At 35.3% G+C, this 23,280-nt stretch overlaps 1 protein-coding gene across 4 annotated transcripts in view; it reads left to right on the top strand.

The window, feature by feature from the left end:
• The window catches only part of VPS13D (vacuolar protein sorting 13 homolog D), a 103,272-nt gene that overhangs the window by 44,025 nt on the left and 35,967 nt on the right, over positions 1-23,280 (top strand). For all 4 annotated transcript variants that reach the window (XM_032201235.1, XM_032201232.1, XM_032201233.1 and 1 more), the window contains 25 exons: positions 297-402; positions 737-889; positions 1,526-1,661; positions 2,657-2,704; positions 4,128-4,278; positions 4,923-5,133; positions 5,495-5,742; positions 6,412-6,603; positions 7,221-7,347; positions 8,000-8,142; positions 8,583-8,713; positions 8,949-9,124; positions 9,254-9,377; positions 10,177-10,412; positions 11,175-11,283; positions 11,505-11,665; positions 12,027-12,135; positions 13,881-14,060; positions 14,346-14,462; positions 14,805-14,954; positions 15,743-15,892; positions 16,674-16,770; positions 18,511-18,659; positions 20,812-20,946; positions 21,266-21,433. In XM_032201235.1, the coding sequence (XP_032057126.1) occupies positions 297-402; positions 737-889; positions 1,526-1,661; positions 2,657-2,704; positions 4,128-4,278; positions 4,923-5,133; positions 5,495-5,742; positions 6,412-6,603; positions 7,221-7,347; positions 8,000-8,142; positions 8,583-8,713; positions 8,949-9,124; positions 9,254-9,377; positions 10,177-10,412; positions 11,175-11,283; positions 11,505-11,665; positions 12,027-12,135; positions 13,881-14,060; positions 14,346-14,462; positions 14,805-14,954; positions 15,743-15,892; positions 16,674-16,770; positions 18,511-18,659; positions 20,812-20,946; positions 21,266-21,433 (3,707 nt within the window). The remainder of the gene's footprint in view (positions 1-296; positions 403-736; positions 890-1,525; positions 1,662-2,656; positions 2,705-4,127; positions 4,279-4,922; positions 5,134-5,494; positions 5,743-6,411; positions 6,604-7,220; positions 7,348-7,999; positions 8,143-8,582; positions 8,714-8,948; positions 9,125-9,253; positions 9,378-10,176; positions 10,413-11,174; positions 11,284-11,504; positions 11,666-12,026; positions 12,136-13,880; positions 14,061-14,345; positions 14,463-14,804; positions 14,955-15,742; positions 15,893-16,673; positions 16,771-18,510; positions 18,660-20,811; positions 20,947-21,265; positions 21,434-23,280) is intronic.

The following is a 23,280-nucleotide window of genomic DNA, read 5'->3' as shown; positions in this document are numbered from 1 at the left end:
AAGTTTGATATGAAGAAACAAAAGAACAAGTAGATTAAGCTCAATTCCTATTATGTTTTTATTGATTTTTTATATAATTGTATGACTAAGGAAAACAATTAATGCAGGGGAAGATTTTCTGTACTATTTCTGTAGTAGCTAATACAATTTTAAACGATTTTAGTAATCTGTTCCTTAGATTACTTTTCCAGAGTTCATGTAGGTTGTGGTTCTCCAGTCATTGTGTCATCCTGTATCAGCATCTGATGAGTATTTTTCTCATAAATGTTTAGACAAGTCTGTATTCCGTTTTACAGCTGAGATGAAGACCCCAAAACGTAGACAGCCATTTGTCCCATTTGCTCTAAGAAATCATACTGGATGCACTCTGTGGTTTGCTACCCTGACTACAACACCTACCCGGTAAGAAGCTGTTGTGGGGTCACTTTGACAATACTTGTCTGGCTTCCTTGGGATGTGAGCCAAACACTATTGTTTTCAGTTATCTTGTTTTCTTGCAGGGAATCCTTTACAACTCCCAGTCTATCTGAGTTAAGAGCCTTTTCTTTAACAGTGAGGTGGCATTAATAATAATTTCTTCAAGAGACCTGAGAGAATATGAAAACCACTCAGGTCTACATTCATTATGTGTACATTCTTGCTGCAGGAATTTTGTGGACTGAGGCAGACTAAAAATGACTTGTTACTTGAAGTAGTCGTTTTGTCAATTTATAAGATGGTATGATTCTCCTTACAGGGCTGCATTATCTCACAGTGGGAGTCCAGGTGTTGTTCCTGAGGAAAATGGGACGTTACTGGATGATGCCCATAATGTCAGTGAGTGGAAAGAAGTTAACACAGGGGAAGAAATTCCATTTGAATTTGAAGCCAGAGGGAAACTCAGACACAGGTGAAGGAACCAGGCAGTGAGATCCATTTTGACACACTCATACATGGAACTCATGGGTTCATAGTTGGGAGGACACTAGCAGTTAATAAATACATATATATTATTATTATTTACCAATTTACCTTGCAGTGTTTTGTTTTTAAATATTTAAAACTCACATATAGTATGAAACTATCAATGGTTTAGCAAGCAGCTTATATTGTGATAGGTGGAAGCTGTTCCTAGGTATGAGTTGAGGTTAGATCATTAAAAGGTTTTAGAAAGACTTAGGGTCTTCAGTTGCAAATCATATGTCCTGTATTCTAACGGTCTGTGGTTGGGAGTACTGGCTGTTGAGCATAAGCATTATCAGCATTAAGAACTATAAGAACTAATAAATATTTAGCATTCTTTTTTGTTTACTTGTATGACTTAGTTGTACTTATTTCTCTGTGCTCATCAGGGAGTGGAGCAATTGAACAGACAAAACGTCAAGTCTGTCTTTGTCCACGAAATGAAAAAACTTGAGATTTTTTTAAATGGCTAATTAGGGAGATTATTTCCTCATAATCCAGAGGACATATAAAATATGAACGGTTGGTATTTGCATTGTAAGATAAATATTTAATAGTAATTCAACGTAATCTAAACTGGTAGGCACACGCATGATCTGAGAATTCATCAGTTGCAAGTGAGAGTAAATGGCTGGGAAGAAGTCAGTCCAGTATCTGTAGACAAGGTTGGAACCTTTTTCCGATACGCTGCACCAGACAAGAACTCATCTTCTTCTACTGTAAGTTGTGATTTTGAGTGTAAATCTTCACAGGATATGTAACTTAAGATTAATGATGTCCACCAAGATTTTGGTCTTAAAGTGACTGCTGTATGAAGTTGTCCTCTTTCAAGATAGCTTGGACTGGAAGAGTTTGAAAGTGCTAACTGGCTGTTTTATGCACAACAGAAACACAGAATAGTCAGCAGTTTAAACTGTGCTTAGCAGTCAGAACTTCTAATGACAGAACTAATATGTTAGTGACAGCATCAGGGTCTCATGGAGATTAAGCTTTAAATCACCACAGCATTTCAGCAACTATTTTTATTTCATTTATTGCAGCCATGTTTTTTTCTGTGGTTAATTTCCTTAAAATAAACAACATTGGCAATTTCCTGTAAGTCTAGAGATTGTTGAAATATGTGGCTGCTTAGACAAAATATACTTGTCATGAAGGAAAAATATGATTGTAATAACCAGCAGGCTAGCAGTTGTGGATGAGGCTCAATGATAAAAATGATATTACCAGATTTTGAAGCTACATTTAAAGACTAGCTATTGAAGGTTGTTGAAGAATGAAGAAATTGCAAGTGGTCTTTTTGACTTAAAACAGGATTGGAATTTGCTTCTAACCGCAACCAATAATAAGAGCGACTAGTCTCTTGTTTGAATAATTTCTGATGAATTCATATTCAGGTGTAAAAAGCATCATCTTTATATGCAACTTGGTTCGTGAAGGAAAAGAATGCAAATTAACAAGAATTGCTTTTCAGGAATATCCAAGGATTTTTTTTCCCCCAATGAACACTTCTTCTTCAACTTATTTTCTTTTTAAAGCAGTATTATGATTGGACTTTGCTAATATAGTTCTGATTTGTGTTCAAAATTTTATTGAGGATCAGAAAGACTAAACAAAGAATGTGTTTAGTTTATTGTTCTATAATAATGTTCTGTATTACAGCTGTCAGTTATAGCTTAAAGTGAACACATACCTTTCTTGTTTACTTTTCTCCCAGGTTGGAAGCCCCATAAATAGAACAAATATAATACATCCACAAGTTTATGTGAGTATATATGTTCACTTTTTGAAAGCTTCTTAAATAAGACCAGTGTAATTCTACAAGTGAACTGTTTTGTTTATTTTTTCCACCCTTTTGGTGAGAAACAAAAGTAAAGCAAACAAAAAGTTTCCAAATCAGAGCAAGTATTTTCATGTCATTTAACATTCATCACTATTGTAAATGATTGTTTAAAGAGTGGATCTTAATGTCCAGTACGTGATTTCCAGCATGTGAGCACATATAAAATGTGGTTTTCAGGATACAAGTGGCAATGCCTCTTAGAAGAGCAGCTCAGAGCAAAGAAGACATGAATGCTTTGAGTGTACTCTACCTTGGTTTTGAATTTTGACACATAGGAATAATGAGTCACTAGTAATTAATAAAACGCATTAAACTATATGTTAATTTACTTTCTTGAATGGAATACAAACTGAACAATACCTTAGTAACTAAGTATTATCTGCTCTTCAGCTGAGACAAGATTCCTCAAATACAGGATTTTATAGTCTGAATAGACACCGGTGCTAGGCTTATCTCCACATAATAAAACTCTTACTTTTGAACTACTGAAGCAATGCAGCCGATCATCTACCTTCTTATGAAGTTTAGGGTGATATAATTTTTTTTTTTAAGCACATTGAAATAAGTGCAGTTTTAGGTCTCTACTATGTAGTTAATTTCTATAAAGATCATACTTTATGGTTACAAAATTTGCTATGCCATTTTAAAAAAATGGAGAAGTAAAATATGCTCTGGTGCATAAACATTTTGATCTAAATAACAGTAGCAGAAGAGTTAAAGTACATGTATGTCTCTTTTGAGACTGCCTGAATATACAGTATACTACTTTATCTTGTCAAAATCTAAAGTGGTATGAACCCAAAATCAACATGCATAAATAGTAGGATCGTAAACCATACTTCTGATGCTAAAACCCTGACTCCCTAAACACTAAAGCTGGGTTGTGAAAACTCACTGATTTGTGTAATCAAGCTGTATTAATTGAAATGTCGTCTTCACAGAGTTTATTGAACACAGTAATGCATACATTTGAAGGTAAAATTTGTCAAGTATCATCTATTCTCCCTGTTACTGCTGGCAGAGAGAAAAATATTTGAGTAATTGTTCTCCTTATTCCGCCTGAGTAAGGCTTGGAATTCAAACCTCAGGAATTTATAAAATAATGTAATTGTGTTATTGTGTATAAAGTGTGCTTTTAGAATCTACACCATTCTTACTAGAGACACTTTACTGTGTTTTGGCAAGGAAGAAGAGTATTATAAACCATAATTTTGAAAGTATACGTATCTTGGTTGCTCTCAGTTCACAAGTTTACACTCCAGCAATTACAGCATAAAAATTGATAGCGCCCTCTATTAGATAAAATTATTACCTGAGCTTTTTATTGCTTCTATCTATCTTGCAGTTTTCTTCATTGCCTCCAGTTCGTGTGGTATTTGAAGTAACCATGGAAGGTAGCGCTCGGAAAGTGATAACGGTGCGCTCAGCCTTGATTGTGAAGAACAAGCTGGAAACACCAATGGAACTAAGACTAGATAGTCCTTCTGCTCCTGACAGTAAGTGTTATATGTTCCTTCCGTACTATACAAAATCTTAAGTTTTGAAGAAAATTCCTTGCTGCTTCTAACGGTTAACAGCAAAGTAGACCTCCCTGTATGGGGAATGGGGAATGTTAAGAAGATAGTCATCAGCAAGGTAAGCTAGAGAACCTAGAGTAAGATTTTTCCTTATTGCTCAAGCAGAGAAAGCTGAGACTCTGTTAAGATGGATTTGTATATTCTGTATGTAGTATGTTGTATCTTCTGGCAGTAGTCTAGGTTTCAGTCTAGGTTTGTTAGCATGCAAAGGTGCGGTCTAGAAATGTAGTGACATGCTGAAAACATGCCCAAAACATGATGAATATGTTCTTTTTGGAATATGCGTTTTCACTGAAGCATCCAAGGAGAAAGAATTGGAGCTTCAGCAACTTTTTAGTCTGTTCCAAGTTTCAGATTTACATGCCTAAATTTGTCTGCTGCCAGATTAATAGGGCTTAAAGCAATGGATTGATATTTGGAATGTACATGAAGTAGCTAGTGTTTAATTTTAAGTGTAATTCATTGCTTTGAAAATGTATTGAGACTTACTATTTGAAAATGATATAATTTTCAGTAAAGGGGCCAGTTTTGATATGTATATTTTCTTTTCTGTTTGGTTGCAGAACCTGTCGTTCTTCCAGCAGTTATGCCAGGAGATTCCTTTCCTATTCCCCTCCATCTTACATCGTGGCGCTTACAAGCCAGGCCAAAAGGACTGGGAGTCTTTTTCTGTAAGGCTCCAATTCATTGGACTACTGTTCAAAAGACAGCAGAAGTATGTAGCAGCAAGCGAGAGTGTCATTCAATGGAATCTGAAAATAGCCGATTTTTCAGGTAATTTACGACCTAATTATTTTTCTGTAACCTGTAATCCTCTTCTGATAAATGCAATACCATTAAATTAAATAATAGGAAAGAAAATATGTAGAGATAAATGCGTCTGCAGTATAACGGGATGTTTTCCTTGGTCACTCGAATAATCAGAAGCATTGAATGCATAACTACTCTATTTCTGTAGGGCTCCTTGAAGCCCTTCTGACAGTACCTGTTAGCAAACGTCTATTAATATGTATTGCAAAAGAGGAACTGCTAGGAAATACAGTATGGACTTTTTACCCAAACTCAAGCTTCAGTTATTCCATTGAGTTCGTTAACTTCTTCTCACTTCTTCTCACACACTTCCATGTCTTCACAGGTTTTGTGTGGCGATAAAGAAAGAAAATTACCCTGATTACATGCCCTCCCACATATTTTCTGACAGCGCTAAACAGATTTTCAGACAGCCTGGGCATACTATTTATCTCTTGCCAACTGTGGTAATCTGTAACTTGCTGCCTTGTGAACTTGAGTTTTATGTTAAAGGGATGCCAATTAATGGGACGCTTAAACCTGGCAAGGAGGCAGCATTGCACACAGCTGATACATCTCAGAACATTGAGCTTGGTAAGGCAAAAAAAAAATAAATAAGATGCCACTTTCTAATCCTCCTAGAGGAGCACCTCAGAAATAACTATTTCCGTTTATGAGGAACAGTGATAAAATACTGGGAAAATAGTAATAATAACCGGAAAAAAAAATTGAAAACATTTATATGATGATTTCATTGGGTTGCAGTGCTTCTTACAGTTAATAACCAAGTGCACACATCCAAAAAATAAAAAGTTAATATTCCAGTCGTTCCCCTAGATCTGTTAGCTGTCTTGCTCTGTTTCTTATTTGGCTCTTTCCTGAGAGTGGAAACAGTGGAAACTGGAGAGAACAGTGATAAAGACAGGAATGAATCAAATAACTCTCCAAATTTATGAGTGTTTTTGCTGTTTTCTGTCTGACGGAGAACATGTGCATTTTCAACACTGGCTGGACTTCTGATGCTTAAGGCAATAATTAACCATAAGTGGAGTTCCTTTATAAAACATTTTTTCTGCTTTTGACTTAAAATTAAGCATTTATTAATGAGATTAGAGATTAATACACTGAGTAGTTTTAAAAGTTAACGTGGTTAACCTCTATGAAATATTTAGAAAGACCAAAAAATGTGAAAGACTAAACTGTATACTTACCAGAAGCTAATGTTTGTTTTTTTGTTTGTTTGTTTGTTTGTTTTTTACCTAGGGGTATTGCTAGAAAACTTTCCAATCTGTAAAGAGCTATTGATTCCTCCTGGGACACAAAACTACATGGTGCGGATGCGATTGTATGATGTCAACAAGCGACTGCTAAATTTGACTATAAGGATTGTATGTCTTGCTGAAGGTTCTCTAAAAATATTCATTTCAGCACCATATTGGTTAATCAACAAAACAGGTAAGTTTACAGTATTTTGATCCATAACTATAATGGTGGAACTTGGAAGATTTAATGCAGAGTTTTTATTTTCTTTCTAGATAAACAGAGCTTTTTAAACACCACTTAATCTTTCCTGCAACTTTAATTCATCTTTTTTTTTTCCAGTGCCAGCACCTCTTGTGTTGTGATTTGCAAATTACTTAGATGTTTTCATTGCTATATTGCAGATTTTTAAACTTCAGCTATTTAACAGACTTGATGTAACTGTAAATAAATCAGCATAGATTAGACTCCTGTTATAATTCTGGCTTTCAGTGACTGAAATGCTTTCTGTAAGCAACAAGTCTTCAACAATAAATTGCAGTTACACTGTGTTAATATCTATTGGCATTATCAGAGCTACAGGAGTTCTTTTTTTGCTTGCAGCAGACTCCATGGCTCTCAGCTATAATAGGTTTAGCCCTTAAGCAGGTTAGACATAGAATGAGAAAGAGATTGCATGCAGACTAATGGCTAACATTCCAACAGAAGTATTTTAGGTTGTTCTTTAATTTGAAGTAGTTTTTACCATTCAAATCTTAAATTTGTGCAAAGGTTAAGTATAACTTGACAGGGTTTTTTTTGTTTTCTTAAAGGATTACCACTTATCTTCAGACAAGATAATGCAAAAACAGATGCTGCAGGTCAGTTTGAAGAGCATGAACTTGCTAGAAGTCTCAGCCCACTTCTGTTCTGTTATGCTGATAAGGAACAGCCAAACTTGTAAGTAATACTGAGAGAAGAGTAGAGGGGCGGAACCTTAGAAAGTATGAAAGTAATCAGTAGAGAATTGGGTGCTGGTATATTAGCACGAATATCATTTTAATTTTTTTTTGTCATCTTAAGAAAGGTTAAGTACCTGTTCAGGTACTTAGTTTCTTGGTGATGAAATAAGCATACTGAATCTTTCAACATTTCCTACTGAAAACTCCTTAGATGGTTTTATTTTGTGTGCCTTGTATTCATGCTTCTTTTCCAAGGCATCCAAAAACCTGTTTGAAGAGAATTACCAAGTTGTATGAATATCTTTGTTATCACTAAAAACAATAACAAAATGAGGAAAAAAAATCCAAACTCTAAATGTTAATAGAGTCGTAGCAGTCGCTTACTTGGAAGTCCATGTACAATAGCCTTATACGTGACACAGTCACTGAATCTTCACCCATCTGTTAAAAGAGCTTAGAACATCCGAAGAAAAATAGGATAGAAATGCAGAATGAATTACTAAAGAGATTTATCGTGGCTTCTGATACGGTTATATTAAAACAGAGGTGTTCTTTTTTGTATCCGGGTACACATTTGATTATCAGCATTGTGTTGATATCTGATCCTTTATTTAAATGAGAAAATGTTTGTGTTTTCTTCTTAACCATAGTTGTACAATGCGAATTGGAAAAGGGATCCATCCTGAAGGTATGCCTGGCTGGTGCCAGGGTTTCTCCTTGGATGGTGGTAGTGGTGTCAGAGCCCTTAAAGTGATCCAACATGGAAACCGACCAGGCCTCATTTACAACATTGGTATGTGCTTATGGGAACATTTGAGAAACACTGTGGAACTTGTTAGGACGTGTCAGTGACACCAAAAACAGAAAAATTGTAGAAGGGAAACTTACTTTGCTAAAGGTTTTTGAGGCTTTAGGGGAAAAGTATTAGACAAAAGATAGATAGTATTCAAAATAAAGATGTAAAAATTTTTAGAATTTTGTTAACTTATAAATCAGTTTTTAGTTATTTTTGCATTTCATCATTGAGTATTAATAACTGTATATACAAACTGTTCTTTCTGTCTTCATTCTTCTATATGCTACTTCTAAGTACGTTTGAAATCCCACTTCATTACTGTCTCTGGTTATTTTGAGTGTCTGTATACTGCAAAAGTATTAAAAGATTTGAAGGATAATCTTTTTTTTTTTTTCTTGTAAATAATAGCTTTGTTTTTAATTTGTTTCTGTTCCAAGGTATTGATGTGAAAAAAGGCAGAGGTCGTTATATTGACACATGCATGGTAACATTTGCACCCCGTTACCTGCTAGATAATAAATCAACCTATAAGCTTGCCTTTGTTCAGCGGGAATTTGCCAGAGGCCAGGTAAGATGGTTCATTTATGTTACTACAATACACGTAGTTAGTCACAGCATCGTCTAACCAGAAAGAATACAAACATTATACTTGAAAGTATTGTTGGCTGGTTATGACGATCTTTATTCTAATTATGATCATTTGCCTAACAGAGAAGTTGCTGTGCTCATATTTGAGAAGTTTATAGATTAATATTGTATTTTTAACACCTATAGGCTATTTGTTTACCAATTTCTATTACTAGGGAACATCCAATCCTGATGGCTATCTCTCCACACTTCCTGGTTCCAGCGTTGTGTTCCACTGGCCACGGAACGATTATGATCAGCTCTTATGTGTGAGATTAATGGATGTCCCAAACTGCATTTGGTCTGGAGGATTTGAGGTCAACAAAAATAACTCATTCCATATTAATATGAGGTAGTTTATTACACAGAAATCTTCTGTAACATGCTTCTATTTTTTAATAGAAGCAGCTGTTTAACGCTTATGACTGCAGTAAAACACATCAGAAACCTGCCTCTCATACACTTGTTCTTTCTTGTTCAGGGATACGCTGGGAAAATGCTACTTCTTAAGAGTAGAAATTACTCTTCAAGGAGCTACATACCGCGTTGCATTCAGTGACACAGATCAGTTACCACCACCTTTTCGCATAGACAATTTTTCCAAGGTAAGGGAGCAAAAAGTCAAGATTCTGTTTTCCCCTTTTCCCTTTCCTTTCCTTATTAAAAGTAGTTCTTTTAGGTTAGGGAGCTGACTAACTTGCAAAATAAAATTAAAACGTGTAGCAAAAAAAGGTCTTGTGATGAAGAGCATCATAAGGATGAGAATATTGTAACAGGATACTAGTTTGTAATCTGAATAACACTTGCACTTGAATAATGTGCAAAAAGAATTCAGGTGACTGATAGCACTTCCTTTCTGTCTTTGGAAGTATTACTGAGCTGAAAATAACAAATGTGAGAGATGAAGAAGCAAGTTCCCTGTCAGTAATGTTAAAAAAAAATCAGAGAATTTTCTTTGCTTATTTTGCAGTACCTTACAAACGGCCTGGTGATCAGAGCAGGAGATAGAGCAATTAATACTTACTGGCTGTTTTTATGGATTTTGCTACTGAATTGCAAAATAAAACTTGGCAAGTCTCCTAATTTTAATTACACAGAATCACAGAATCACAGAATTTCTAGGTTGGAAGAGACCTGAAGATCATTGAGTCCAACCTCTGACCTAATGCTAACAGTCCCCACTAAACCATGGGACTAATGACCTTTTAAACCAAAGATGATGGGTTGAAGCAAATTTCTAGTCCATTTGGGATTATCTTTGAGATCCAAATGGAAGGATGGGGGGAGGGAAGCGAGCTGAACATGTTTCAATGACCAACTCCTTAAAAATGGATAAATGGTAGTAAATAATCTGACTGATTAAGAATTTGTGTGAAACTAAATCCTCTTTCATAACTGTTACAGGTCCCAATTGTTTTTAATCAGCATGGTGTTGTCGAGCCAAGACTATACACTGAAGTGAAGCCTATGACCTCTCTAGATTATGCCTGGGATGAGCCTGTTCTACCACCTTATATAATGCTGACAGTTAAAGGGGCTGGCTCCTCAGAAATCGTCTGTAGCATGAATGACTTCCAAGATAGCAAACAGCTTTATTATGAAAACTTCATTTATATTGCTGCTGCGTACACTTTCTCAGGGTAAGTCTTTATATATTACATTAAAATATTTTGCATGCTTATGGTGTTGAAAGTTTTTACTCTCTTAATGATTGTTGTTTTACACCTTTTGAAAGTATTTATAATTCAGGTAAACTTTTGTTGACCATCTAGCTAGCAGAAGAAATTCAGAAATTAAAAAGTTTCAGAATGTTGAGTCTGGCAGAGTCAGTAAACTGTGTAACTTATGTTATTTGGTTGTGATAATTTAGCTCTGTAGGTGCAACTTGTCAATGTTTATTTTCTCACATACTGAGGAAGATTTAGTGTGTGGCATCTACTGTCAACCCACTGATCTTAAAAGAGCAAGGATGTTTAATGTCATATTCAGGAACTTGATTTCATTTGGTGGATTAAGAACACTTCACTACAAGATGTACATGTTATGACATGCTTGTGATATTTCAGCTTGCACTTTATGTGCTGTTAAAAACAGCTATGGGAGGATGGTGCATATTTTATTGATTTTCCCAGTATAAAGTAGGAAATTTTGTTTGGAATTCATCTGATCTCATTGTGAAGTCGATAGTTGTAGTGAGAAATGAAAATCTGTCTTAAGAATGCGGTCAAATTGACAGCTCATCCGGTAATTTAAAAATTAACAAGAGGGAACAAAACAATACAAATGATTGGCTGTAGTGCAATTGTGAGCTTCCTTGGTTTGTTTTTGATACAGATCTAGTTTAATCTAAAGAAGTAGCAGCTTCTCTGACTAAACATGATTAAATTTTCTTGGTGTTCTAGCTCGCAGGAGGCAAGCGTAAGGCCAGTTGCTTCAAACAGGGATGCTGCATATGCAGAGCTTGTCCTTGATGTTTCTCCAAAGACACAGCGAGTTATACTGAAAAAGAAGGTACCAAGACACGTTTGATTTTTTTTTTTTAAAATGTTGTTGCTATGTGATAAAGTAAAATCAGGTGCTGGGAGAAGGAAAAAAGAAAAAAAAACATGGTAACTTTTTAGGTTGAAAATAGTTATAATTTTATAGCACTTGATAGGAAAATAGAACGGTAATGTTTGGTCTGTACTGCTGTGTTCATTTGAATCTTGATTATTATTTTTTTTATGCAACAGGAGCCAGGAAAACGATCGCAGCTTTGGAGAATGTCTGGCACAGGAATGCTTTGCCATGAAGGTTCATCAGTTCCTCATAACCCCCATAAACCTTTTCCTAGGTCTGTGGAGTCTTGTATGATTTTAGATATTGCAGGTCTGGCAGCTGTCACAGATAACAGGTATTGGAAATACAATTTCTAATGAAACTGATGTAGATACTAACTTTGTCTTTGCTTTTACATGATGATTTACTTATTTTTCTGAATAAGAAAATAAATGATTCTGAAGGCTTTTGTAAGAGCTAGGCTTTTATCTGTCCTCAGGAACAGGAGGACTTTGCGACTTTGTGACTTTGGTGTATTTTTAAAGCATAATTAATGTCTTTTCAGCTGCAGATTGTTAAAACAGCACTTTAGAATTGAGATTAGGGAAGCAAACTTGAACAAAAACACAGGACTGGAACTGGGAAATTGGAATCATCTAATTGGATTATCATCTAATTGGAATCATCAAGTCTTGGTTGGCATGCTTTTGTCGTAGGTATGAGCCACTGATGCTAAGAAAGCCTGATCGACGGCGCAGTACCACCCAGACATGGAGCTTTTGTGATGGGAAATTGACCTGTGGTATTCATGGCCTTGTTGTCCAGGTCAGAACTGCTCATACATGAACTTGTTTTGAGTGTTGCTGATGTTGATGACAGGAATTTGATCTTAGTATTGCAGAGAAGAAGGCTTTGAACCCAAGGTTCAGGATGCCAATGAGACCAGACTTATATAAATAGCTTACTTGTTTTAAATTGATGTTTGAAAGTTCTTATCAATTACAAATAAATAACCATCTTGCATCATTAACATGAAAGTAAAGCATTAGAGAATTAATAGTGTGTGATTGTTGAAAATAATCAGTATGATGATAAGTAGGATCTTTATGTTCTCGTACATACCAAATTTGAAAATGCTGCTGAGTGTCAACTAATATCACTGGTGAAAGTCAGATTTGTGTGTACCCAGTGTTTCTCAGAATCGTGGCTCTAATATTTTAATAACAAGAATTAAAAAAAAAAAAAAAAAAAGAGTTCAAACTCTTTTGTCATGTTCCAGGAAATGCTGACTTTCAGAAAATTAACATTGGCAAACTACTTGATAATTCTGCCTGCTGATGTCAGAATTTGTAGGCACAGAAACCTGGATGGCTTTTATGAATTCTGATCCTAAATGTTAAAAGAATGTTGATGGTCATACTTTTATTTATTTATGCCATATTTATCCATCGTTTATTTACAAGCAAAAGTAGAATACATGATCCTGCAAATTGTTGAAATAGCAAAATATACTTGTGATAAAATATATTATTTCTAGCATTTTATTATGAAAAATGAATTATTTGAAAGCTACAACAATGGAAATCAAACTCAATTCAGAGGAAAAAGTGCTTTCATAGTAAATGTGTTAGCTCTGTGATGAAAGTGTGTCTTATGCGAACAATGAATTTGGAATGGATCTATAAAGCACAGGATGTTAGAAATATCACTTTGAAAGTTCAATGGATAGGACACGTACGTTCTATTTAGCTTCTTTTTTTTTCTTGTTTCTAAATTCCTTATGACTTGTTTGTTATTTTTTCCAAAACATATGGTTCAGATACTTGTTCATTTTAAAACAAACCAGCAGTGACAGAAAAGCAGCATCTCAGACATCTTGCTCACTTTCTCTGAAGGAATATAGGAAGGATATTAGTATATAGTATATATAGTAATAATATAGTAAGGATATTAGTAATACAGTGTTTCTTTGCTACTTCTGATGATATGTTTCAATGCTAATACCAAAAAACAGAGGTAAATACTGACTTAGGCCCATGATATTGGGTTGATCATTTTGTGATCAAATTACAGTAGCTTAGTAAGTTACTACCTGTCAGTCTGAGATAACCAAAAAGCCCCACATTGCTGCATTAAGCTGTTGACTCAGTAAGGACTTAAACTCCTGTCTTACTTGAAGATCCAGAGTTCATCTTTTAGGAACCTTTCTATCTTGTTGAAAAAGTTTTCAGAAGGACTTGCAGTGTTTGATCATGATAGCTTTAGTATGTGAACATTCAGGGGGAAAATACTTAATTTTTGGTCTTAGCTATTTTTTCTAGCTGCCATGCTGATAAAAGATGAGTTACCAGAAGACCAACTAGAGTATTTACCCTAAAGAGTAAGAAATGTGTAATTTCCCTCACTCCCAGACTAGTCAGTCTGGGACTCAGTCCCAGACTACTTTTTTCTCCAATTGTCTAAAGAGGGGGAAGTAAAATACACTTTAAATTAATGCATATAAATAGATATCTGAAGTCTTTACCTATCTTTTTCCTTTTCTTTTTTTTTTTTTTTTTTTCTTTCTCCAGGCAAAGGGAGGAGTATCAGGTCTTTACGATGGAGCAGAAGTTGTTCTTGGTCCTGACACTTCTCTTGGACTTTTGGAGCCAGTTCCACCTGAACAGCAGTTCATAAACCAGAAGATGAGGCCTGGGTCAGGAGTACTAGCTATTAGAGTCACCCCAGATGGGCCAACTAGAGTTCTGCAGGTGATTCATTAACTGGAATCTAGTTCCATAATTTACTTGTACTTGAAATACCTTCTTATGCATTGCATCTCTAAATCTAACAAAATGGTAATTTTGTAATGATATGAAAGGGGGGAATATCATAAATAACTACGTTGAAAGTTTTTGAAGTTCATTCTTTTTAAATATAAAGGAGGGTAATATAGCGATTATTTATGAATAGGAAAGAGATCATAGCGGTAATCTGATGTTTTGGTGGTGTTTGTTTTTTTTTGTTTGTTTGTTTGTTTTTTTTTCTCATACTAGATAACAGATTTTAACCAACGTAGAAATGAACGTTTATCTGGTGAAGGAGATGAATTTCCAGTTATGGAACAAGATCTACGCAAGTTAAAAAATCCAAATATGGAGCAGGAATTAGAAGTAAGATATTACAACAACGACCTATTTTGTTTCTGTCAGCTTTTTTGGTCTATTTCAATTGGTTAGTGGGCTTTTTTTGGTTTTGGTTGACGGTGGTTGTTGTTCATTTGCCTTTCCCCATGATAAACTCTTGCAAGAAACCTGTAGACATTCCTTCTAAAACACCTCATTCTTAGATACTGGGTTTAGAAATCCAAGCCCTCTTTATTTGAAGACCTAATCATCAAGAGCTGTTCAGCAGCAGCTCTGGAGATAAGTTTAAAAAAATAACTTTTTTGGAGGAGCATGCACATTCAGTACTACAGGTATGTTTTTTTTCCTCTTCAAATACTCTTTTCTCAGGTGCTTGTGAGACTGGAAGGTGGAATAGGATTGTCTTTAGTCAACAAAGTCCCTGAAGAGCTGATATTTGCAAGCCTCACAAGAATTAATGTCCACTACACACAACTGTCAACGAGTCAGATGCTAGAGCTCAGCGTGCAACATGTACAGGTATTTGTCATATTGAAACAAATTTATTTGTTCATGTGTCTCCTGGAATTCTGAAAAATGTTTAGAGCTCTAAGATTTAAATTCCTGAATATTATAAATGCTTTGGTAAGTATCAGTGTCTGTCTTGGATTATCCTCTACTTAATAATAATTGAGATAATGATGTTTTGTACTCCATGCAGTTTATTTCTTACTCTGTTAAACTGTTATGCAAGGTAGAATCTTTCTTTTTTTTTTGTTAACAGGTCATATTGAAATTTTTCTCTTTATCTTTGTTTTCAATTTGGTCTTTCAAAATCAGAATTAACAAGTTAAACCAAACGCAGTGAAAACTTTTTCTTTACTAAAAAAACTCCTCTGAATTATTAGAATTGTGTTCCCAATATGCAAAATTTCCATGAGGTGTGTGTACTCTTGCAGACTACAGAAGATAAACGGGTGCTTACATGTATCACTCAAACTTTTTATCCACAAGAAGGTTTACTCTACTGTTGATTAATATTTTTGGCTGTGTTTTTAAAACACAAACAAGAAAACAGGACAGTGGATATACTGATTTTTCTACAGTCTTTGTTTCGTTTTTTTGGTAGCTATAAACATTTTCATAATGAAGGGTATTTCTGAGTATTCCGGGGGATGATCTTAGTAGTGATCAGTAACCCAGTATATTCAGTAGCTTCCTGACTCAAGGACCACTTGTTTCTGAAAGCTTTTAACTCCTCAGATAAAGAAACTTGATTTTACTTATCGTTTATTCTGATTTTGTTGTCTATCATATCCACACTGTAGGTGGACAACCAGCTTATTGGCACCACACAGCCTTTAATGCTCTTTCTGACGCCTAGGATGAGTGAAAATGAGCCTGTGGAGGCTGGTCCTGCAGTGCAAGTAAATGCAATGAAATTTCCCAGTAAGAATACGATGACTGATATATACAAGGTAAACAGCCATCTTTTGTTTGTGCCATGCAAATATCAGTCTGTTTAAATGACCTTACTTGTTGCTAATTTTTACTAGTATCTGAATTAAATTATTCACAGAATTAATGCTGTGTTGTAAAGGACACTATATCCAACTTATCATGTTAAGAATACTTGAAGCTACAGTACAGTGATGGACAGGATGATTAAAAAAAAAGACCACTGCTCATTCATGTCCATGACCTAACTTTTCAAGATAAATTATTCTTACTTCAAAATTCGTAGGTACCATTACAACATAATGAACCTGAATATCTGTGCTGTGCTTCTCATGTCTTGTGTACAAGGTGATTACTTCTCTCTGATAATGTTGCAGCATAAGCCCTGATTTCTGTACTGCAGCTATTAACTTTGTTTGGAATTTTATCCACCAACTGGAGTATGCATTGTGGGGACAAAATAGGGTTGGTTTATCAAGACCAATTCAGTTACTTGGAATCTTCACACATATTTTGACACTCTTTTGAGTAACAGCTTTGGAATCAGTTAAGCATCAGATTCTCATGTGTTAGTATTGGCTAATGAAGCACAATACTTTCCAAAACAATCTAAAAATCAGAAGTTGTAGGTAACTTCCAGTGAAAAAAAACACCAAAGACATTTGGAAGGTGAAAATCTCAACACAATTCCATTCCAGTGAAAATATCATGTGAAGTAGAACACATTGTCCTATATAATGGCTTGTACAGATAATATTTCTAGTATTAATACTGTAAACTGAAACTTGTTTATCTTTGCAGCATCTGATGATCACTGCTCGGAAGTTCACAGTTCAAATTGAGGAGAAATTGCTTCTGAAGCTGCTGAATTTCTTTGGCTATGCTCAGTCTGAATCAGGTATAGTATAAAATTACAAAGACCGGTTTTACAGTATGCATAGGTATGATCTTTGCATGTAAAGTAAGTTCAAAATGTCTGGCAAACTCTTAACTGCTGGTAAACATCCACTGAACAGAAAGTTTGAAAGTTAATGTCTCAGTGGACCTCACAAAGCTGATTACGTGTATCGTGCTTGTTACAGCACTCAGGCAGTGACGCATGTGGCATTGTCTAATATGCAGTGGCTGAGCCATACCCTCTGTGGGAAGGAGTTCAATATTCATCATAAGCTCATGTATCTAAATAGGTGAAGAGGTGTTTTGTTTGTTGTTGTTTTTTTTTTGTTTTGTTTTGTTTTTTTTAAAAAAGGTGTTGTTAATTTAGCAAGCCACTTAGTAAACTAAGTTTAAATAAACCCTAGGCTAGAAATCAGATATCTGTTCATTTTTTCCTTGGGCAGTCCCTCATTCTCAGCTGAAGGAAGATTTTGGCTGTCTGACCCTACAGTTCTGATATCTATTACTCCTAGCTATAATTATAAAAACAAGTTTTGTTTTCATTCAGTGAAGCAAGATGGGGCTCTTGAATCTTCTCAGCTCATAGATGTTATTCTAATCTTTCTATTGCAGGGCTTGTGTGTACTTTGGAAACTTCTGAAATGTCTGTTTTGGAGTGGCAATTTAAAGAGTCACTTTTATTACACAGTAAGGGTGTGTAGGAATATATAGTAAAATAACTTGAAGGAAAAAAAAAACAGTTGAGGTATATTTCCATATGTGGGCAAGCCTACAAATGATGCTCAAGAGTGTAATGTCTTGCTAATCCATTGTATGTTCTTAATTGTCTCTAAAAAAGACAAGTATTACCTTTCCCAGTTTCAAAGACAGAGGATTTAAAGACTTAAGCTTTGTAGTGATAAAGAAAATAAAGGTTCTGAATTTCACTCTGTTTACTAGTCTCTCCTTTGGTTCAGTTTATGATACCTTTGCTTTCTTGTTTTTTATTTCCTTACTTACTGTACATTTCCTTACTTACTGTACACTTACTACTTACTTGGTAGTTTATCCACTGATGCTGATGATGCCATCCAAGATTCAAACAAAATCTATTTTGTCATTTTCATCCAACTTAATTGTTCAACCTGAGTTCTTAAAATTTTGTCATCTTTCTTCGTTCTCCTTGATGCCTGAATACCAAGATGCTCTCAGAAATAGCGTACAAACCTGTTGGTCACAGTCAGCCAAATTTGACTCAGTATGTAAATCAGTTTATTGAGTGTCTTCTGCATAGGTATTTTTTCCATTTGGTAGTGATGATGAAAAACATCAAATTCTATTGTTTTGTAAGTATATTGTTAGCAGGTCATATAAGGAAATGTAGAGAGAGGAAAATGTAAGATTGTGACTACTCAGTAGGAAGGAAACATTGCATAGTTACGTTTGTATCACCTTGCTTTTATGTGATGACATATATTTGAAGCAAGATTAGAAGTTTAACTCAATCTATGCATTTAGATAACTTATTTTTGTCTAACTACAAATAAATTCAGGTTTTAAAAATGCAGGCAGATCTGAAAAAAAAATCTTGAGCCTAAAGGGTCAACTTCATGTCATAAGGCATGAATAATTTTGCTGGCTACACTAGCAATTGCACATACTTTTTATTTGTACAGAGAAATTGTAACTCCTTATGGAGTATGCATTCATAACTACATACATATTTAATCTATTCTGATTCCTGTGTTTCCTCTGGATGTAGAAGTTGAAAACTATGATGAAAACCTCCATGAAAAGGTTGCTGAAAATACTGGAGTACAAAAGCGATACTACTTTGAAAATCTCAAAATAACCGTGCCTCAAATAAAGTTGAGTGTCTTCACTTCTAATAAGCTACCTTTGGAACTCAAGGTAAGACAATGTATTTACAGAATATGCTTCCAAATAAAGGTTCTATCACAGAAGGAGAAAGAAGCAGAAGCTTCTACTTACTGCTATTAATAGTCATGTATTCTTCCATTATTTAATGTCAGTAAATTTCACTAATTTGCATCATTTCCAGTCTCGTCTGTAATATTCCTTGATTTCTGTTATTTCCATTTAAGCACAGCCAATTTCACCTAATAACTTGCTACCTTACAGAGGACTTCAGTTACATTAATAGTAGTGTAAAGAGTCTTGAAGTGAATGAATGACATATGGGGTGGCTAAGGGTGGAGAAAGATAAGTTACTGAACTTAGGGAACAAGAAAAAAAAAAATGCTTTGTGCATTTTGTGTGACTTAGTGTGCTGCCTCTCTATGGAGGGACTGAACTGCTGCCTTTTCAAAGCTGCATTTTCATAGAAATTTTGGACACTGACCAGGCCTTTTTTGTGCGCTTGAAATAAAGGACATTAATACATGCATGCTTTTAAAAAAGTTCAGTGTTGTGAAGTCTGTATCACAGAGTCTGACCAAGCTAACCCAGAACAACATCAGTCCTGCACTCTTGTATTGCTTTTGCCAAATCCGTGTGCAAAGGAGAACAATTCGATAACAAGCTCTAATATTCCATACCAGCCAGTGGCTTGAAAGTGTGAGATCTTGTATTTCAGTATCACCATAAAAATGCTTGTCAACCAATTATCTCTGAATTTGAGAGTGAAAACGGTGTTAGTGGTGAGTGCCTTTAAGAAACTAGTAATGCGCACTGGTTTTTGGATTTCTTACCACCTTTGGAAAAAGGTCCAATCTTGGCAGCTGCTGGGAATGTTCCCAAGAGAAAACTTGGCATATACATTTTTTTGTAATAATAACAGTCACTGACTGTATTCTGTATATTAACTTTCGCAGAAGGAGTTCATTCAGTTTTGTAGCATGGGTGAGTTCAGGGTAGAAGTGAGAGAATAATCACAGTAGAGCCTTTGTAGTCTCTCTAACAACCTCTAATGTTTCTGGAAGGCTTGGACATTGCTGTCTGGTAATGTGGGGTAGACAGATTATTTTTATTAGGTACCACTATTAACAAAGTTGCCTTATATAATATCTGATAGTTAAACAGGAAATTACTTCCTACCAAAGTGAATAATGAGGGCTACTCTAGTTAGTCGTCCATTTACTGGAAAAATAAATAGGTCCTTTCTTACTTGCAAACTGAAGTCAGACATGTAATTTACATTAATTGCCTGCAGATGGCAGAAAAACTCGTACTACTTACTACCAAGCATGATTTAGTGATTAATGTAGAAACATATAACAATATCAGGCTTCTTGCCATCTTCAGATTTTCTGATGTTGGCACTGTGCATGTTGTTATCAAGAACTGAAATGATCTAGAAGAGAATAGTTCAGCTGGGGCCTTCAGAGGTCGAGTCCAACTGCCTGACTTCTTTAGGGCTACAGCACATCAGTGAGGGAGTTGTCGAAGTGCCTCTTGAACGCTGACTGGCACGGGGCATCAGCCACCTCTCTAGGGAGCCTGTTCCAGTGTTCGGCCACCCTCACGGTAACAGAATTCTCCCTAACACCCAGCCTGACCTTCCCCTGGCACAGCTCTGGGTCATTGGAGCAGAGAGTGGCGACTCCCTCAGTGCTTCCCCTGCTCAGGGCACTGCAGAGAGCAACCAGGTCACCTCCTGGCCTCCTTTTCTCCAAACTGGACAACCCAAGTGTCCTCAGCCTCTCCTTATAAGATGTGCCCTCCAGCCCTTTTACCAGCTTTGTTGCCCCAAAATGAGGTTTGCTGCTAATTGACCTTTAGAGCAGTAACAACAAAATGCTAAACATGGAATCTTAAACACATTTTGTTTTGAAATACAAACTTCAAGTTTAGGAAACAGATTGCATCAGGAGGGGTGTTTAGTTGCTGTCTAATTACTGAACAAATGTAAGTCTAATAATTTGATCATCATTTACAAGTAAAAGGTTTATGGAGTGATTGTCCTCTACATCTATCAAAGCATCCACTATTCCAGCAGCTTCAGATAAGCTATTGGCTTGTTATATACCTATTTAATTCATTTGGATTCTCTGAATGAGAAGTAGAAAAAAAAATTAAGTAGCAATATTTTTTATTTAATCAGGCACTGAAGAGCTCCCTGGGATTTCCTCTAATCAGATTTGAAGATGCTGTGATTAATCTGGATCCTTTCACTAGGGTCCATCCATATGAAACTCGGGAGTTTATCATTAATGACATTCTGAAACACTTTCAAGAGGTAAGTGTCATACAGATTTTATTAGAGGAAAGGCTAAATTTCTCTTGATTGAGTTCTGTAGTGAGGATGGGGATGAAATTCTTCCTTGACGATCAGGTATTTACTGTATAACCCCTTCCCCCTTTCTTTTTTTTTTTTTTTTTTTTTAGTATAGCGAGATAGCATCACACATTTCTAAAATTCACTGCACTTTAAGATGAAACTGTTGATTGTACTGGTGCTCATGTATTGTTTTATAGTATCTCTTCATTTTTAATCAATCTTGCTGGTGTTAACGTGATCCAGAGGTGATATTTCAACCTTTCTATTGATTTTACAGGAGCTGATCAGTCAGGCAGCAAGGATTCTAGGTTCTGTGGATTTCCTTGGCAACCCGATGGGTTTACTGAGTGATGTTTCAGAAGGTGTTGCTGGACTTATAAAATATGGCAATGTTGGTGGTCTCATCAGAAATGTCACACATGGAGTATCAAATTCAGCTGCAAAGGTAATAATTATGATGTTAAAGTTTACTAAAACAGTAAGTTAAAATAGGAAATAGAAAATAATTATTTACCATCTTTAAATAGATAGCTTTTCCTGTTTGTTTGGTAAAAATTGCATTTGAAATGTAGATTTATTTATTTTAAATGCTTATACATATACTTCAGGGATGCTGATAAACCTGCAGGAGGTGGTGAAACAACTCAATGTCTTAGTATTCATGTACATGCATTCAGATTGAATGCAGTTGTGAGCAGTATTTTAGTTCTGTGGTTCAAGTGTGGCATCATCTCATTGAAACCAGAGCTTTACATGAATTGGAGCATTTAAAGGTTTATTTAGTATAACACGAGTTGTTAATTTATTTTGGGAAACTGATTAAGCTGACACAAATATGAATTGTTATGCAAACACTTGAGTTAATTTTGTTTTCTCTATGCAATATAGCAACAAACTAAAGGATTCTTAGATTGCTATGCATTTATATTTAGCTTAATTGCAGAATCTGTGCATGGTGGACATTCTTTTGTCCTTCAATAATGATTGAGAGAACACCATTATATCAGGGCTCTTAGTTGAAAATAATGGTCTTTGCTGCCTAAGAGAGGTATGATCTAAACACAACAGCCAAAAATAGAAAGTGGTTTAGATCATAGTCTATGTTGTGCTTGATACTGAATGAATGTATGTTGGCTTTAAAGGAAAAAAATCTTGAGATATTTCTCATCACTTACATGATTTGTCAACACATACTGTAAGTGAACTTTATGATTGTGGGTAGTAATAGTGTTTTCTTTTCATGAGGGCTTGTTATTAAAAGTAGTTTACGTGGTGCTCTAGTTCCTAAATGTAGGAGGTTTATGTGCATGGAGAGTTATGGTATCAGGAGGGAGATATGGCAAAGATGACCTAAACTGAATTTGGTCAGTAAGGATTAAAAGTACTGTCTGTAACAGCAGGATCATTTAGCAATATAACACTGTCTAGTTAATTTTGAGTTTGTATATTTGCAAGCAGGTGGCATTTAAGCATATAGTGGTTAATACAGCCAAGTGAAACAACAGTCAAAATCTGCCTTTCTCAGAAATGGCTGTCACACAATATACGGCAGTTACTCACAGAAAACTGAATGTTTTCCAGAGGTGTTCTGTAGTCTGAATAATGGAAAAAAGAGACATTGGTGATGATGCAGAATAGGAGATGATGAAATGATTTAGTAATAACTGAAAAATAGAAAAAAGTTCTCAGTGTCGCCCTGGTGCATTTGAGGGTGTGTGTGTGTCTTTTTGTTTGTGCAGTCTAGTTTTCCTGATACCATTGTAAATATGTGAAAATATTTTAATGCAGTTTATAAGCTTATATTCAAGAAATTGGGGGACAAGAAGTAAAACATCCTTCCAAAATTATCCTTGTGCTTTCACCTTAAAAAAATACAGCATGTAGGTAACTAGTAAGACAGAATTTTTCTTTCTCCCATTACCCAAAGAATGATGAGAATAGTCAAGGAAGAGTAAACATTGAATGGATGAAATTTGATTGTATTCTGGGGTATAAATAAAGCCTGTTCATAGTAATGAAGCTACTCCTCCAGTACATGAATTTAACTTTGAACCAAAACTTTAAAGCATTCTAGAGCTGTGAAATGTGGTGACTTTAAGATATATGCCAGTTTCACTTTTCACTTAATGTTTACCACTTTATTTCCAAGTTAGGATAACAACTTGGTAGGACTATATGTGAGTTTCTTCGTGAAGTATGTATTTACTGACAGATATGTTACGGGAAAGTGAAAATTCTTTCCTATTATTTTCATTTTCCAGACTGGTAAGTGTGTTTATGTTGGTTCACCCT

This window comes from Aythya fuligula, chromosome 21 (genome assembly GCF_009819795.1).
Source record: "Aythya fuligula isolate bAytFul2 chromosome 21, bAytFul2.pri, whole genome shotgun sequence".
In the NCBI taxonomy this organism is placed as follows: domain Eukaryota; kingdom Metazoa; phylum Chordata; class Aves; order Anseriformes; family Anatidae; genus Aythya; species Aythya fuligula.
The sequence above is the reverse complement of the archived record's forward strand: the minus strand, read 5'-3'. Positions and strand labels throughout refer to the sequence as shown.